At 36.3% G+C, this 19,150-nt stretch overlaps 1 protein-coding gene across 2 annotated transcripts in view; it reads left to right on the top strand.

Annotated features, from left to right (window-relative positions):
* Positions 1-19,150, top strand: part of TBCK (TBC1 domain containing kinase) — a 261,067-nt gene that overhangs the window by 178,708 nt on the left and 63,209 nt on the right. For both annotated transcript variants that reach the window (XM_033214930.1, XM_033214929.1), the window contains one exon: positions 9,358-9,533. In XM_033214930.1, coding sequence (XP_033070821.1) covers positions 9,358-9,533 — 176 coding nt within the window. The remainder of the gene's footprint in view (positions 1-9,357; positions 9,534-19,150) is intronic.

Below are 19,150 nucleotides of genomic sequence, written 5' to 3'. Positions count from 1 at the left end.
AAATAGCTCATCATTAGTGAATAAAATCTAAACACAGAAAATCAGGAAGAACAGAAGTAAAATTAGGCCGGGCGCGGTGGCTCAAGCCTGTAATCCAGCACTTTGGGAGGCCGAGACGGGCGGATCACGAGGTCAGGAGATCGAGACCATCCTGGCTAACACAGTGAAACCCGTCTCTACAAAAAATTACAAAAAACTAGCCGGGCGAGGTGGTGGGCGCCTGTAGTCCCAGCTACTCGGGAGGCTGAGGCGGGAGAATGGCGTAAACCCAGGAGGCGGAGCTTGCAGTGAGCTGAGATCCGGCCACTGCACTCCAGCCTGGGCGACAGAGCGAGACTCCGTCTCAAAAAAAAAAAGAAGTAAAATTAATTCCACTACTCAGAAATAACCACTTTTGCAGTTTCTGTGGTGTGTGTGTGTGTTTGTGTGTATTTAGCACCAAAGTGGTCCATAATTAATGTATAGTATTGCAGGGTCTTTTTTCCCTTGGTAATATATAATATCCCCTTAATAATATATCCTGAACATTTTCTTCATTAGGAAATATTTTTTCTAAACATAGTTTTAATTGGTGAATGGGATTTCTTTACATGGGTTCAGTGCTATTTATTTGTTCTATCCTCTTTTATTGTGTATTAACATTTTTGTTTTTCACAATTGAAGAAAAACAGTGTGTTTGATAAATGTTTTTTCTGTGCAACTTTGTATAATGTGTAACGGTCCATAGAACAAATTTCTAAGAAATTTCTAGATTAAAAGATGTGCATATTTTAATACATATTATACATTTTTCTCTAGAAAGTTTATGTTGATTTATACATTCAGTAGGTATCTCTTTCCATCATCAAAAATTAGTACCGTCAAATTAAGATACTTAAAATGAATTTATTTAGAGATTGTAATTACAAGATGGTACGTTTGGGGGAAAATGAAAGAGATAATGGAGTAAATTATGGATATTAGTTACAGACCTATTACCACCCCTAGTTAAGGGAATAAGTGGTTACCAGAAGATGGATAAGAGAGTCAAGTAGAGAGCACTATCTTGAGAAGCACAGTGACCTTTGGTCAAGGGACACAACAAAGCTAATATACTAGGGGAATGAATACTGTGACCTCACTCTCCGCATTGTCTGTACCCAGTTTAAAGCCAGAGGATTGAAAGTCCCTCTTGACACAGTCTAAACAGGTTGCCACCTAGGACAGAAAGCAAGGTGGAGACCAGTGGAGAGTGAGTCTGGAAGGGCAAACAGAAGATAACCAGAATACTTACCTACTTTTTGTATTTCTATGACTGTAAATACTTATTTGTATTTCTGAGATTATTAATGAGGTAAAACATTTTTATTACCTATTTATGTTTCTTCTTTTGTCAAGTATATGTTTGTATCTCCCCCTTTTTTTAAGCAGGATTTTATTTGTTACAAGAACTCTGTTTATATTAAGGAGATCTTAAATTTGTTTTATTCACATACATTACTCTTCTTTAAGAATTCATCTTTGCTATACACGTAAATGTTTCAAGTCATCAATACTTTTTCTTGTTCTTTTGTGATTTCATTTCTTTGTACTTAAGAAGTGCTTCATCTAGCTGTAAGCCATTATCCTCAGCAAACTAACGCAGGAACAGAAAACCAAACACCGCATGTTCACTTATAAGTGGGAACTGAACACATGGGCACATGGAGGGGAACAACACACACTGGGGCCTGTCCAGGGTATGGAGAGAGGGAGAGCATCAGCATAAATAGCTAATGCATGCAGGGATTAATACCTAGGTGATGGATCAATAGGTGCAGCAAACCACCATGGCACATGTTTCCTATGTGACAAACCTACACATCCTGCACATGTATCCCAGAAATTGAAATAAAATAAGTGCTTAGTCTATATAAATCATTTTTCTGTATTATGTAAGATAGAAACACAGTTTTACTTTCTTCCAGTTAACAAGTTATCCCACTATTATATTCTAAATAATAAAGAATAAAATAATAGAATGATGCCATTTCCAATCACCCAGTGATTTGACATGACATCCTTTTCTTTTCCAAATATTTATATGTATTTGAGTCTGCTTCTGTGCATTCCATTATATCCAATTAATCTTTTAGTCTTTCCTGATGCAATATCATACAGTATTAACTTTATACAGTTTTAATATATGACATTGTGTTTTATTTATTTTCCAATATTTTCTTGGCATTTTTGTCTATTTAGTTTGTCAAATAAACTTCAAAATTTAAGTTTCAAAATAGAAAAAAAAGATTCATTTTAGGATTTTGATTACACTTATAATATATATATATTGCCCTAAGGAAAAACAAAGTTCTTATAATATTGAATCTTTCTAGAAAGCATCTAATATCCCCCTCCTCATTTTTTCAAATGTCTTGCATGAAACTATTTCATTTTCTTTAAATATAAGCTTAATTCTAGGTAGTTTATTTTGGATGAATATTTTGATATAATGAATGTAAGCTTTTGCCTATTATATTTTCTGACTACTGCTGCCATATAGAAAAGCTAATCATTTTGTTGTGTGTATGTCGTAACTAAACCCTAATGAAATTCTTTGCAGTTTTACTGGATTTTCCTCGGATTATTCTGGGTTTTCTAAGACTATATACATCTTGATTTCAATAACTCTGCTTCTAGTGATTCATTGATAAGTAGAATGTCAAATATTTATGATAAAGAATAGCTGTCTCAAAAAACATGTTTCATTATTCTAATTAAGTTTTCTTCTGATATACGTCTACAATGGGGTTTTCTTTTTCTATAATTGGGAGTCGATGTGAATTTGTATCACATCTGGCCTTAGGTAACTTATAGTGGTGATTACATAGTTGTATCCTTTGACCAATTAAGTTGATGAACTGTATTTAAAATTTTCCTAATATTGAATCATCTTTCATTCCTGAAATATGTCCTAAGTCATTTTTATGGAAGTATTAAAAACCACTATTGCATTCAGCCTTTACAGTTTTTAGAGCCTTAAAATCTGTTTTTCTAAGGAATATTGGGTGGGGTGTGTGTATAGTGCTATCCTTGTCAGGTCTAAATATTAGCTTAAGGCAGCTTCATAAATAAAATGGCCTAGGGCACTTTTCAATAATTTTTTTGCCTTTGAGCAGTTATTATATCATGAGAATTCCCTATACTTTGAAAATGAGATAGAATTGTTTGGGGAAAAAATTGTGCTTGTCACGTTTCTTCAACGTAATCATTTGAAAACTTTAAAATTTTAACTATATTTAAAAAGGCCTATTAAGGTTTTCTATGACTTTTGAACACATACACACACACACACAAACGTGAACACACACATGCACACACCTCAGTTTATTCAGGTGTACTTAGGCCTATGAACATATAGCTTTTCTGAGGTTTTCTACTCTTTGGGGAATATTTGGATCAATATTTTTTAATGTATTACTGTAGAATTGTACAGAGTATTATATTATTTTTTAAATATTTCTGTATGCTTATATATGTTCTCATAATATGACTAAAAATGAGAAAGAGAAAGAATATAAAAACACAGTTTTTCTGATTTGTAATTTCTCTCCCTCTCACACACACACATGCACGCTCACAGTCCATTTACAGATTTTTGAACTTTGCTTTTTGTTTTCCCCAAAATGTCAACTCTAATATTTGTCTGTTTTTCCCTTCATTGATATATTTATTATTATTAAATTATGTTGCCTATTTTCCTAAAGATAGTTTGGGATATTTTGTGGTTTTTTGGCCTTCTTTATATTCACATAACTTCTTTTTTTTTTTTTTATTTGAGACGGAGTCTTGTTCTGTTGCCAGGCTGGAGGGCAGTAACACAATCTCAGCTCACTGCAGTATCTGCCTCCTAGGTTCCAGCAATTCTCCTGCCTTAGTCTCCTGAGTAGCTGGGATTATAGGCATGCATCACCACACCCAGCTAATTTTTGTATTTTTAGTAGAGATGGGGTTCACCACATTGGCCAGTGTGGTCTCGATCTCCTGACCTTGTGATCTGCCCGCTTTGGCCTCCCAAAGTGCTGGGAATACAGGCATGAGCCACCATGCCCACCCAACTTCTTTCAGTTAGAGCACAGTTTTGAGAGCTTTATATGGTAGCAACTGTCATCTCTAATTTTTCAGCTGAGGAAACAAAAAATGACTTTGTTGACAAATTACTGAGGCAGACATACATTTTAGTGTTCTTTATTAACCATCATGGTGCTCAGATGCCAGAGAGCGTGTGATGACTTGGCATCCCTGAAGAGTTTGTCTGATAATCCAGACATAAGAATTGATTCTGCTCTGCAGAATCATTTATTCATATGTTTTATTCACTCATTCATTCATTTTTCAAATATCCATTGAGTTTTTTTGTGCCAGACCTTGTGCTAACTTTTGGAGATACAAATATGAAAACACATGGAACCTCCATTCAAGGAGACTGATTGTAAGTCAAGTGGAGAAATAGATAATATCTCACAAACAGTAATTACTGTAATAGAGGTATGTCCACATTGTTTTGGTAACATATACATACCTCATAGCACAAAGTTACTCATGAAAAGTAGATAATTTGGAAATTCTATTTTATTCCTTTATAATCAGTATATATATCTTAATACTTTCTGTGTGTCAGATAATACACTGTGTCCTGAGGAAAACAAGGTATAAAAATAATTTTTCTCATGCGTGAGAAGCTTTTAGTCTAGTGGGAAATGACCCATCTCATTATAATAAAGATGTATACCAGATACCTGTGAAGACATAGAAGAGAAACTTAGGAGTTAAAAAGAAAGGCTTTCTTCACAGAGAAAGTAGTGTTTGAACTGAGATTTGAAAGGCAAGCAGGGATTTATTAGATGGACAGGTTGTGGCTTTCTAAGCAGAAGGAACAACATGTGCAAAGGCACAATGGCATGAAAAGGCAAGTAGTGTGCTAATGCTAAAGCATAAGGGGCTAGATGGTGAGGGGTGAGAAAAGAGGTATAAGATAAAAATTTATAGAGCACATATCTTGTCAGACACCATTCTAAATACTTTATATAGATTTACTCCGTAAGTCTTTATCATTGCTTTGTGTTGGAAATATTTCAAATCTAGTTCTTTTGAAATACACTATAAATTATTGTTAACTATAGTCACTCTACTGTGCTATTGAATACTAGAACTTATTCCTTCTGTCTAACTGTATTTCCATATTCATTAACCAGTCTCTCTTCATCCCCATCTCCCACAACACCACCACCTCCACCCCACCACTCTCCCACTATGTCCCGAACCCACCCTGTCCACCTTTCCCAGCAACTGCTGTTCTGCTCTCTACTTTCATCAGATCAACTTACTTAGTTTCCATGTACGATTGAGAACACGAAATATTTGCCTTTCTGTGCCTGGCTTATTTCACTTAACATGATGACTTCCAATGCCATCCATTTTGCTGCAAATGATAGGATTTCATTCTTTTTTTTTTTTTTTTTTTTTGAGATAGAGTTTTGATCTGTCACCCAGGCTAGAGTGCAGTGGCACAATAAAATAATGGGATTACAAGCATGAACCACTGCACCCGGCCGGATTTCATTCTTTTTTAATGGCTGAATAGTAATTCATTGTGTATATTAATAAATATACATTTTCTTTATTCATCCGTTGATAGACATTTAGGTTCTGATTCTTGGCTATTGTGAATAGTGCTGTAATGACCATGAGAGTGCATATTTCTTTGATATCCTCATTTCCTTTCTTTTGGGTATATGCCCAGCAGTGGGATTGCTGGATCATATGGTGCAACTGTTTTTAGTTTTTTGAGCAATCTCCATACTGTTTTCCAAAGTGGCTATACTAATTTACATTCCCACCAACAGAGTACTAGCATTCTCCTTTCTCCACATCCTTGCTAACATCCATGTTTTTTGCCTTTTGATAACAGCAATTTTAACCCAGGAGAGATGATACCACATTGTGGTTTTGATTTACATTTCTCTGTTGATTAGTGGTGTTGACCTTTTTTTTTTTCCATGTACCTTTTGGCCATTTGCATATTTTGTCTTGAGAAGTGTTTATTCGGATCATTTGCCCATTCATAAATCAGATTATTTTATTATTGCTATTGAGTTCCTTATATATTCTGGCTATTAATCCCTTGTCTGGTGGAGAGTTTGCACATATTTTCTCCCATTCTGTAAGTTGTCCCTTTACTGAGATGTTTTATTTGCTGTGAAGAAGCTTTTTAGAATGATGTAATTCTATGTCTAGTTTTGCTTCTGTTGCCTGTGCTTTTGAGGTCTTATCCAAACAATCATTTCCCAGACCAATGTCCTGAAGCATTTCCACAATGTTTTCTTCTAGTAACTTTATAGTTTCAGGTCTTATATTTAAGTCTTTAATTCATCTTTATCTGATTTTTGCATGTAGTAAGAGGGGTCTAGTTTCATTTTTCAGCATATAGATATTCAGTTTTTCTAGTACCATTTATTGGAAAGACTGTCCCTTCCCCTACTGAAAGTTCTTGGCAGCTTTGTCAAGAATCAGTTGCTGTAAATACATGGATTTATTTCTGGGTGGACATCTAAGCTTAACATGCAGTGTATATAAAGGCTTTTGGGCAGAAATGATAAATTGATGGACATTTCCAGTGTTGTTTTATAATTATCCTAAATCTTGTCCATTACCCATAAACAAAGTCTCATGAATTTGAAACCCCCATTCACACAAGGAAAATGTGATATAGACACACAATATCTATAATACTAAATAAGACAAAAATTGTGCAGTTTTACTTGTATGCCTCTAAGTGGAAATTTTAAATGAATAGTAAATTTGCTTATAAAACTATGAAAAACTAAATTCTGTGTTTTTCATATTGTAATTATTTTCTTCATAAAGCAAAGTAGTATAATTTGTTCTAAATTTAATTTACTAATCTCCTAAAATTAATTTGCAGAAGAACTTGTATACATTAAAGTTCTTTACACATACACATTCATGGAAGTTTAGAACATTTAAATTTGTCAGCAGTTCCTCTCCTTCTCTTCTTACCATTTCATATAGTAATACTCTTTCCTTTGAAAAACTCCTCCCATATGACGCATTTGATTGGAACCAATCCTGAGGTCAAATCTTTATTTAAATCAGTCAGTTCTTCATAGAAAATACTTTGGACAAATCCTCGTCTTCATTAGTCAGGGCACTCTTTTCACTCAGATGAAACTTCAGTTTGAAATGCCACATTCATCACAAAATGACCAAAAGTGGAACTAGGTTAATCAAAAAGTTCTTTATTTTATCTTCATAAATGTATGACTTCATGTGAAGGCTGGAAAAAATACCTGTAGAGATTGCAATCTAATGAAAAAGGAGATGGAAGCATTGATTGTATGGCTTGCTGATTTCAAAACTCTTTAATCTTTCTGAAGCACTTTTAATTTCAGGATGTTTAAGTAGCTTTAATTCTTAATATTAAAAAATTAAGATGCTTAATGCCTATTTTTTATTGAAAGCCATAACCCCATAAAGCTTAGCAATTTCCATTTCTATTTGAAAGTTGATGAAATGAGAGAACAAGCACTTTACCACTGAAGAATTCAGAGTACAACTGAGGAGACCCACAGGGTGAGAGCTGACATCAAACTCCAATTGAAAACCATTTTTTAAAAATAAATCTGTCTGGTAAATGATTTGTGTGGTTTATTTTTTCTTACCTAGAAATTCTAAAATGGACATTCTAAGTGTAGAATTCCACAATACAACTGAGAAAAAAGAGAAAATGAGTAAATGAGATAATTATTAGACTATTTTGATAACTTATGAAACATATAAATGAAAACTTTTTTGAATCCTTATATTTTAATCACTTGATTTTTTGAAGTGTTTAAATTCTCAAGTCATGTCACATAAGATTTCAAGAGATCACTAGTGCTCAATAAATTTGTGTTGAATTTAGTTGTGTTGTATTGCATTGCCTGTTATGGGGGAAGGCTCATCCTTCTTTCTGCTAAGAAACATAGAGAATAATTGTAAACAGCCCTTAGTCTGAATCATTTTTATGCCATATCATAGACACAAACCAGTGGATGGGTTTGATAGCCTGGAGTCTTGAGTTTACCTCCTTCACAGTTAAGACACATTGTTAGTTTGGTTTACTATTTAAGAAATCATTAGGATGCTCTTTATTCATCTCTGAGAATCAAGTTTCCACTCAACCATTTATATATAACATAAATTATATTATAAAAGTCCAATACATATATTAGAACCAGTTTCTTTAATTACTATATATGCCTAATTACAGTGCAATTTCTCATATTACCTGAGTTAAAATTAATGCAATTCAAAACAACAGTAATTTATATTTAAAGAAAAGTGAAATGTACTTAAAAGAGCTGTTTTTTCTTGTAGTCCCAGCTCCTCGGGAGGCTGAGGCAGGAGAATGGCGTAAACCTGGGAGGCGGAGCTTGCAGTGCAAGCACTCCAGTCGGGCGACAGAGGGAGACTCCGCCTCAAAAAAAAAAAAAAAAAAGAGCTGTTTTTTCTAAAGACACAGCACTCTCATAAAGAAAACTTTGCCTCATCTCTTTCTACATGTTTGAGTCAGGAACTTGCAGTCAATCAAAACAATAATACTTTCCTATAGGTGTAAATAATAAAGAAGTAAACCTCAATAGTAAAGAATCAGTTACGCTAGCGGTCCCCAGCCATTTTGACACCAGGGACTAGTTTCCTGGAAGACAGTGTTTCCATGGACTGGGTTTGGGGTTGGGGGGATGGTTTCAGGATGAATCAAGCACATTACATTATCATGCACTTTATTTATATTATTATTACATTGTAATATAAAATGAAATAATTATACAACTTACCATAAGGTAGAATCAGTGGGAGCCCTGAGCTTGTTTTCCTGCAACTAGATGGTCCTATCTGGAGGTGATGGGAGACAGTGACAGATCATCAAGCATTAGACTGTCATAAAGAGCATGCAAGCTAGACCCCCTCACATATGCAGTTCACAACAGTGTTTGTACTCCTATGAGAATCTAATTCCACCACTGATCTGACAGGAGGCAGAGCTCAGACGGTAATGGAGCAATGGGGAGCAACTGTAAATACAGATGCAACTTTGCTGACTCGCTTGCCACTCACTTCCTGCTGTGTAGCCCAGTCTCTAACAGGCCATGGACTAGTACCAGTCCATGGCCGGGGGGTTGGAGACCACTGAATTACACAATACACTGAAAATTAGATAGTTTCCTCTTCTCTTATATGCTATATTGTTTGGTATCAAGATATTCTATTACTGGGGATAATCTGTTTTTCTATGATATTCTCAATATATTTTTGTTTGTACATTTTTTTTTTCAGTCAAGAGAATCCATCCCATTAAATGACCTAAAGTCAGAAGTATCACCACGGATTTCAGCAGAGGACCTGATTGACTTGTGTGAGCTCACAATGACAGGCCACTTCAAAACACCCACCAAGAAAACAAAGTCCAGTAAACCAAAGCTCCTGGTGGTTGACATCCGGAATAGTGAAGAGTATCCTTTGCATATGCTGTTTTAAAGGGTGGTACTCCTTATTTATATTGCATCCTTTCATTTAAATGGTGCGTGGTTAAAAAAAAAAATTCTGGGATTCTTCTGAATTCAAGTAGTTAAATTACTCTGAAACTGGATGTCAGAATGGTCTTGCATAAGGTTTTATAAGATAACATTACATGCCAGAGACCTTATGATATTTTCCAAACAACACCAGAATATTAGAATATTTTCTTGCTTTTTGTGTTTCTCTAGTGTATATTGCTATTCTTGAAGGCATTTGAATCCTTCATGCTATAGATAGGAATTGTGGCAACGATGAAGAGTAAGTATACACCTGTTCTACCTCATAGCCTAGAGAAAAAGTTTGCTACGTCTCAACATTGACCTTGTGTTCATTATAATTTTCAAAACACTGGCTTACATAGAACATGTATTTTCACTAACTACAAAGTATTATTTGCAAAGATTTTGCTATTGAACATACTGTAACATCCAGTGGGTTTCATTGGCATTGGAGTGTGAAGAGCTAAAAATAGTAACAGCTCAGTCTCTTCTTCCTTTATTTTCATTCTCTTCAGATTCTTTGTGTATTTTCTAGAATATAGATAAATGGTTTTCACTTTGTTTAAAAACAGAGCAAGTCTTAAAATATTTCTTAGAAACTCAATATATAAAATATAAATGAATTTTATTATAACTGATTTGCTTCATAAGTTCAAATTTATAGCATTTAGTAACTATAAATGCTATAAAGGAGGGTTAGCAGGTTAATGGTTTCTTATATGCTAAAATTGGCATATACAGGTTGAGTATCCTGTGTCCAAAATGTTTGTGACAGTGTTTCAGGTTTCATATTTTTTAGGATTTTGGAATATTTCCATTATATATATACTTACCAGTTCAGAATATCTAATCCAAAAGGCTCTAATGAGCATTTCCTTTGAGCCTGATGTTGTTGCTCAAAAAGTTTGATTTTGGAGCATTTCAGATTTTAGAGTTTTGGATTAAGGCTACTTAATCAGCAATAAGTTTTCATGTTCATATTTTCAATTCCAATTTTTGAAATGAAATTTGAATTATAATTTACAGACTTTATTAAGTAATTCATAAAATCTTTGGTTTCTGACAGTACAATTTGAGAGCCCACAATTTCAAAGATATATTCTCATCATTTTGTGAAAAGTTGCTACTTTCTATTTTTCTGAATTTGGAGATAGTGTAAATGTTGATCTCCCTGGTTGTTAAGGTTTCAGCAATACTGGAAATTCTTTGCAGAGTGGATGAGTGGACTCCCAAAAGAGGCATTAAATTCTATTTAACTGGTCAAGAATCCATAGTCTAGAAGTTCTTCTGACCTTATACTTCAAGAGTTTAGAATCTGTTTAATGCTTTTAACTTTTTAATTTGTATTTCTTTTGTTTGAGTCTTTATTCATAGCCATTCTCCCATAAAACCATACAAAATAGCATTATAATATCCTATTTTAATCTTAAAGATAATTCTCCCATTCTGTAGGTTGTCTGTTGCCAGGTCCGACCCACAGACACTGGCCAAACTTTGCACTCAGACATGGGTGTCCAGTGAAAAAGAGGGCTAGGGGACCTGGCCACTTACAGACCCCGAGGAGGGTGCTGTAAAGAGTCAGCAGCTGTGGCCCTGACAAGTTGGTGCTGTAGGTATTTATTTACTACAGATTTAATGACAAAGGCTTTGAGTCAACACACTTTTGCATAATTAACATGGTTACTCTGCCCAGAGATAGCAGTCATGTGTGTGTATGATTAAAGCCCAGGTTCCAAGGCCTAAGTAAACTAACTTATCTAGATTAATTCCTTTATATCTCTTTGTTATCTAACCTTTGCTCTCAGGCACTGGATAAGAAGGTTTGGCTACCTTCAGCCAAATCCATTTCCGAAGCTTTTGTAAAAGCTCCCTGCCTTCCGAGAAGGTTTGCATCTTTCTACAATTTTTCCCACCACCCTATCTCCTACATCTCCCCCTTTTCTGTTTTTAGCATCAGGCTTTGTTGATTGAAGAGTACAGATGTGTGTAGCAACAACTTTGTCAGGTGTGGCGGGCACTGCTCGCATTCCCACTTTGCATCCTAGAATTAGTAAATAATAGAAGGCAAATATGAGTATAATTAGCAACATTCTTTTCCAATTAAGGAGTGACATGTAGTATTACTTGGCACCTTAGTCCAACATGTGCTGTGTTTGAGGAACACTATTTGGGACATGTCTATCCCTCTTAGCTAAGCAGTTGTGTTGTTAGAAGCTGAGAAGGGGGTGTTTGTTTAAGTAATAGGGCTGAAGAAAGGCGTATCTAAGAGATGAGCCCAATAGAGAGTAGCAGGTGGGTGTTGCAGGTAAAGTGAAAGAGTTAAAAAAGTTAATAAAGCATAGGAAGGAACAAATTATCTGGAGTGAATGGTTTCTGTGTCCAGAGCAGATTTGCTCAGTCTTTTAACTTCTCTTCTTCAGAGTCCTGTCTAGGGCCTGTGTAGTCCGAGGAAGCCACATTGTCTGGGGCTGTAGGTCCTGTAGGGTCATTTTCTTTATTTCTGGTACTGGCTTGTGTCCTAGCCATGCTATGGTAAGGTTTGATACGTCATGCTGGAATCCAAAGAGGACCTGAGGGGGTGTGAACACAAGCATATCCTCTCCCCCATGTTAGCAATTCATTTGGACCACACCATACATTACTGTTTACATCGTTCCATAAAACTGCAGATTTTATGTCTTGAGAGGTTTTAGCAAAGTGCTTTTCTACAGCTGATCGAAATTTATCATCTAAATTTTTAAAATTAAGGGTAAATAAGGCTTGTGCTAATAGTGTTGCAGGGTCCTTACTCATATTCCCCCTTTTTTGTTTTCTGAGCATATTTTTAAGGGCAGAGTTATCCCATATGACCTCCTTGGGGGTCATATGGGATGCTTGTGGAATATTGGATATTCCACTGTGACAAAATTGTTGAAATTGTGAGCTGGCATAAGCCAGACCATTATCAATTTTAATTTTTGTAGGCCGCCCCATAAATGCAAAAGTTAAAAGATGTTTAATGACATATTGGGTGGACTCTCTAGGAAAGGCATGAGTGCTAATTGAGAATAGTTATTAATGGATACATGTACATATCTTAGTTTTTCAAATTCAGGCACATGTGTAACACATCTGTTTGCCATAACTGATGAGGTTCTAGTCCTCTGGGGTTAACACCTGTATAAGGAGGGATGTACCTGTGAGCTGGCAATCTGGACATTGCTGGGTAATTTGTTTAGCTAGTCTCTGGATAAGTTGAAATTGCTTAGATAAGTTTCTCCAGTTTTGGTGGAAAAATTGATGCAATTGGGTGGCTTGGTCAAGCAGTGATATTCTAACTTGTAGGTCTGCTTAATCATTGCCATAAGCCAATGGGCCAGGCAGCAAGCTGTGGGCTCAAATATGTGTGATAAAAATAGAATGTGTATATTGATCTAGCAAATGCTGAAGTCGGAGAAAAAGTGCACACAGGGTGGGCTCCAGAGTGGACTTAATGAGGGCTGTCTCAAGTTTCTGCAATAAACAGAGTAAGCAGACTCACTAACAATATTGATGAGCTGAACGGAAAAAGTTTCCAAGGCCAATAGTAAGGCTCCAACCTCAGCTCTCTGAGTGCTAGTAAATCCAGAACAAGTGAGGGAATTAGGTAGTCTCCACCAGACAGCCGCTTTTCCATGTTTACCAGAGCCATCAGTAAACAGTGTTAAAGCATTAGGTATGGGGGATTGAACTATTTTAGTAGGCAAAACCACAGAAGTACAAGATAAGAACTTAAGGAGTTTGTCAGCAGGAAGGGCATGCTCTATATGGCCTTTGTAATCAGAGAGTGCTATTTGCAGGTCCATAGATAAGGCAATACTGCCTTGAATTGCTTTTTACTTAAAGGAATCCTGATGATATCAGGGTCATAACCTAGCAACTGATTGCATTGTCTGCAGCCTGAATAGATGACTTCACTGAATAACTGGATATAGGGAGAGAGTGTTTTACTCCTGGTATGTGAGCAAAAAACCCATTCTAGGAAGCATAGCCCTGGGGTCATCTGTAGGGGAGTATTTAGTGGGAAAAACAAATAATTGAACTGAATGCCATGGATCAATGCAATCTAGTTGTCTCTGAGAAATAGCTTGCTCTATCTCTTCAATTTCCCTTTCTGCTGCAGGAGTTGAATACCTGGGAGAGTCTAGGGCAGCATTGCCTTTTAAGATAGAAAACAGGTTCTGTAACTTATCAGTAGTTATGCCCAAGGTGGGGCAAAGCCAGTTAATATTGCCTAGTAATTTCTGATAATCATTTAAGGTATGTAAGTTGCTAGTATTTAATTTAACCTTTTGAGGTCTTACTGACTGGGAAGTTAGAATGTACCCAAGATCTTTCGATATTTCCAAGGAGAAGACATCTGTACTTTTTCCGGTTCTATGATTAAACCTCTTAACTTTGTATTTTTTATGACAGAGGCATGTAACTTTAAAAATACTGGCTCTGTTGGGGCTGCTAGTAAAATATCATCCATGAAATGAATAATCCTGCAATTAGGAATTCTTTTCTACTGGGGAGCAAAGCTTGATTTACATGATATTGACACATGGTAGGACTGTTAAACATTCCCTGAGGAAGCACTTTCCAATGAAATCAGTGAGCTGGCCTTTCACTATTAATAGCTGTTATTGTAAATGCAAATTTTTATCTGTCCTGTTCTGCAAGGGGAATAGTATAAGAGCAGTCTTTTAAATCAATAATGATTGTAGGCCATTCTCAAGGAATTGCCATGTGCCAGGGCGGGGGTCGCTGCTGAAGGGGCCCCATAGGTTGCAATTTAGCATTAATAGCACATAAGTCATGCAAAAGTCTCCATTTACCAGACTTTTGGGGAGTGATGAAAATGGGCAAATTCCAAAGACTGTTTGATGGTTCTATATGGTCGGCTTTTAATTGCTCCTCAGCTAATTCATGAGCTCTTTGTAATTTCTCTCCCTTTAAAGGCAACTGTTCTACCCAAATAGGATTTTGAGAGAGCCACGTTAGGGGTAAGAGAGAAATAACAGTGGCCATTATTTGAAAGAGGTCTGCAGAGTGACCTCAGTTAACTCTCTTGTAAATGGGCTAGTGGCTCCGTTTTCTTTAATGATTTTTCTTAGCTCTTTATAAGCATTAAAAGAAATGGGTTCATGTACCTGATTGCCTTGTCAATCTTGCATTACCAGCCAGGATAAGAGCTCCCCATCTAATCCCTCTTGCCTAAGACAAGGTCCCATAGCTATAGCATATCCCTTGTCTTTTTTCCAATTTATTGGAGGAGGGGGCTCAGGCAAAACCTCCGTTTCCTCTTTGTTATTTTTTCCCAGAAACAGCGGGGCTGAGGGAGATGGAGGCAGTAAGGTAGATGACAGTTCCTTCTCTCTTCCCTTTTTAGGCTCTTCTATGTAGAGCAGGACCAGAGCCACCCTAACTAAAGCCCATAACATAAAAGATGTTATTGAGACCCATTGCCCTTGTGCATCATGTTGTTTAAGATTTCTATCAACTTGTTCCCAGAGCTCTACGTCTAGAGTACCTTCTTTCAGGAACTATGGGTTATGGGAAACAATAGTGTACATTAGGTCTCTTAATTGAGCCTGCAAAACTGAGGCTCTGCTAGCTTTAAGCAGCTGTTTCAATACTTTTATGTACTGTTGCTGTTGAATTGATAATGTTGTCTTATAATGAAACCCTAGCCTGAACGGTTCCCTCAAACTTGGAAATCCCAAGTGGGCACCAATGACTTACTGACTCTGCAGTCTTTTCACCTTCATTTTTGAGGGTTCTGTCGTGATCCGTTGCAGCATTCCTCATGTGGAGCACCACCTGCCAGGTCTGACCTGCAGACCCTGTCAGAATGACAGATGAAAGAATGCACTCAGACACAGGTATCCAGTGAAAGAGTGGGCTAGGGGACCAGACCACTGACAGAAAGAGTTGTAGCAGCTGTGGCCCTGACAAGCTGGTGCTGCAGGCATTTATTTAGTATAGATTTAATGACAAAGGCTTTGAGTCAACACACTTATGGGTAATTAACATGGTTGCCATCCCCTGCGAGAGCAGTCCTGCACAAGGATGATTAAAGACCAGGTTCCAAGGCCTAAGTAAACTAACTTATCTAGATCAATTCCTTTATATCCACTTGTTATCTAACCTTCACTCTCAGGCTTCAGATAAGAGGGTTTGGCTGCCTTCAGCTAAATACTTTTCTGAAGCTTTTGTAAAACCTCCTGGCCTTCCAAGAAGGTTTGTATCTTTCTACAATTTTTCCCACCACCCTGACCGATCTCCTACAGTCTGTTTACTCTGTTGATAGTTTCTTTTGTTCTGCAGAAGCTCTTAAGTTTAATTAGGTCCCATTTGTCAACTTTTGCTTTTGTTGTGATTGCTTTTGGTTTCTGTGTCCTGAAATCTAAGCCCATTCCTAGGTTTAGGATGGTATTGCCTAGGTTGTCTTCCAGAGTTTTTATAGTTTGGGGTTTTACATTGAAGTCTTTAACCCACCTTGAGTAGATTTTTGTATTTGGTATAAGAAAGAGTTCCATCTTCAATCTTCTGCATATGGCGAGTCAGTTATCCCAGCACCATTTATTTAATAGGGAGTCTTTTTCCCATTTCTTGTTTTTTGTCAGCTTTGTCAAAGATCAGATGGTCTTAGATGTGTGGCCTTATTTCTAGGCTCTCTAGTCTATTCCATTAGTCTATGTGCCTGTTTCTTTACCACTGCCATGCTGTTTTGGTTACTGTAGCCTTGCAGTATAGTTTGAAGTTGGGTAGCATGATGTCTCCAGCTTTGTTCTTTTTGTCTTGGATATTCGGGTCCTTTTTTGGTTCCATATGAATTTTAAAATAGTTTTTTCTTGTTCTGTGAATAATGTCATTGGTAGTTCGATAGGAATAGCATTGAAACTGTATATTGCTTTGGGCAGTACAGCCATTTTCATGATATTGATCCTTCCTATCCATGAGCATGGGATGTCTTTCCATTTGTTTGTGTCTTCTCTGATTTCTTTGAGTAGTGTTTTGTAATTCTCATTTTAGAAGTCCTTCACTTCCCTGGTGTGCTGTACTCCTAGGGAGTGTGTGTGTTGGGGGTCAATTGTGAATGGGTTTGCCTTTCTGATTTTGCTTTCAGGTTGGTTGTTGTTGATGTATAGGAATGCTAGTGATTTTTGTACATTGATTTTGTATCCTGCAACCTCACTGAAGTTGTTTATCAGCTGAAGGAGCTTTTGGGTCAAGACTGCATGTTTTTCTAGATATAGAATCATGTCATCTACAGAGATAGTTTGACTTCTTCTCTTCCTATTTGAATGCACTTTATTTCTTTCTCTTGCCTCATTGTTCTGACTCGGTCTGTCAATAGTATGTTGCATAGAAGTGGTGAGAGAGGGCATCCTTGTCTTGTGCCAGTTTTCAAGGGGAATGCTTCCAGCTTGTGCCCATTCAGTGTAATGTTGGCTGTGGTTTTGTCATAGATAGCTCTTATTATTTTGAAGTATATTCCTTCAATAGCTAGTTTATTGAGAGTTGTTAACGTGAATGGATGTTTAATTTTATCAAAAGTCTTTTCTGCATCTGTTGAGTTAATTATATGATTTCTGTCTTTAGTTCTGCTTATGTAATGAATCACATTTATTGATTTTTTGCATGTTTAGCCAATCTTGCATCCCAGGGATGAAGCCTACTCAATCATGGTGAAGTAGCTTTTTGATGTGCTGCTGGATTAGGTTTACAAATATTTCATTGAGGATTTTTGCATCAATGTTCATCAAGGATGTTGGCCTGAAGTTTTATTTTTTTATTGTGTCTCTGCTAGGCTCTGGTATGAAGTTGATGCTGGCCTCATAGAATGAGTTAGGTAGAAGTCCCTTCTTCTCATTTTTTTGGGAATAGTTTCAGTAGGAATGGTACCAGCTCTTCCTTGTACATTTGGTAGAATTTGGTTTTGAATCCATCAGGTCCTGGGCTTTTTTTGGTTGGTAGGCTATTTATTACTGATTGAATTTCAGAGATCATTATTGGTCTGTTCAGGGAATCAGTTTCTTTCTGGCTCAGTCTTGGGGGGGTGTATATGTCCAGGAATTTATCCATCTCTTCTAGGTTTTCTAGTTTGCGTACATAGAGCATATGGTTATTTTTATTTCTGTGGCGTCAGTGGTTATATTTCATAGTCATTTCTAATTGTGTTATTTGGATCTTCTTTCTTTTCTTCTTAGTCTAACTAGTGGCCTATCTTAACAATTTTTTTCAAAAAACCAACTCCTGAATTTATTGCTCTTTTGAATGGTTTTTCATTTTTTGATTTCCTTTACTTCACCCCTGATTTTTTTAAATTATTTCTCACATTTTATTAGCTTTGAGGTTGTTTTATTCTCATTTCTCTAATTTCAGTTGTGAAGTTAGGTTGTTAATTTAACATCTTTCTAACTCTTTGATGTGGACATTTGGTGGTATGTATTTCCCTCTTAACACTGCCTTAACTGTGTCCCAGAGATTCTGGTATGTTGTATCTTTGTTCTCTTTATTCTAAAATAACTTCTTGATTTCTGCCTTTAATTTTTTACCCAAAAGTCAATCAGGAGCATGTTGTTTAATTTCTATGTAATTGTATGGTTTTGAGTGATTTTTATTGTGTTGACTTCTATTTTCATTGTGCTGTGGTCTGAGAGAATGTTTGGAATGACTTCAGTTCTTATACATTTATTGAGGATTGTTTTATGTCTAGTTATGTGGTCGATTTTAGAGTATGTGCCATGTAGTGATGAGAAGAATGTATATTCTGTTGGTTTTGGTTGGAGACATCTGTAAAGTTATATCAGATTCATTTGGTCTAATGCTGAGTTTAGGTCCTGAATATCTTGTTAATTTTCTGCTTCAGTGATCTGTATAATACAGTCACTGGAGTGTTAAAGTCTCCCACTATGATTTTGTGGGAGTCGATGTCTCTTTGTAGGTCTCTAAGAACTTGCTTTATGAATCTGGGTGCTCCTGTATTGGGTTCATAGGTATTTAGAATAGTTAGGTCTTGTTAAATGGAACCCTTTACCAGTATATAATGCCCTTGTCTTTTTTTTTTTTAATGATTGTTGGTTTGAAATCTGTTTTATCTGAAATTAGGATTGCAACCCCTGCTTTTTTCTGTGTTTTATTTTCTTGGTAGATTTTTCTCCATCCCTTTATTTTGAGCTCATGAGTGTCATTATGTGTGAGATAGGTCTCTTGAAGACAGCATATTATTAGGTCTTACTTTTTTATCCTGCTTGCCACTCTGTATCTTTTAAGTGGGATATTTGGACCATTTACATTCAAGATTCGTATTGATATGTGTGGACTGGGTTTTGTCATTGTGCTGTTAGCTGGTGGTTATGTTGGCTTGTGTGGTTGCTTTACAGTGACATTGGTCTGTGTTGAAGTGTGTTTTTGTATTCACTGGTAGTGATCTTTCTATATTTAGTGCTCCTTTCAAGATCTCTTATAAGGCAGGTCTGGTAGTAATGAAGTCCCTTAATATTTGCTTATCTGGAAAGGATCTTATTTCTTTTTCACTTAGA

Source organism: Trachypithecus francoisi, unplaced genomic scaffold (assembly GCF_009764315.1).
Source record: "Trachypithecus francoisi isolate TF-2019V2 unplaced genomic scaffold, Tfra_2.0 Lachesis_group1, whole genome shotgun sequence".
NCBI lineage: Eukaryota > Metazoa > Chordata > Mammalia > Primates > Cercopithecidae > Trachypithecus > Trachypithecus francoisi.
This window is presented reverse-complemented; position numbering and strand designations above follow the sequence as displayed.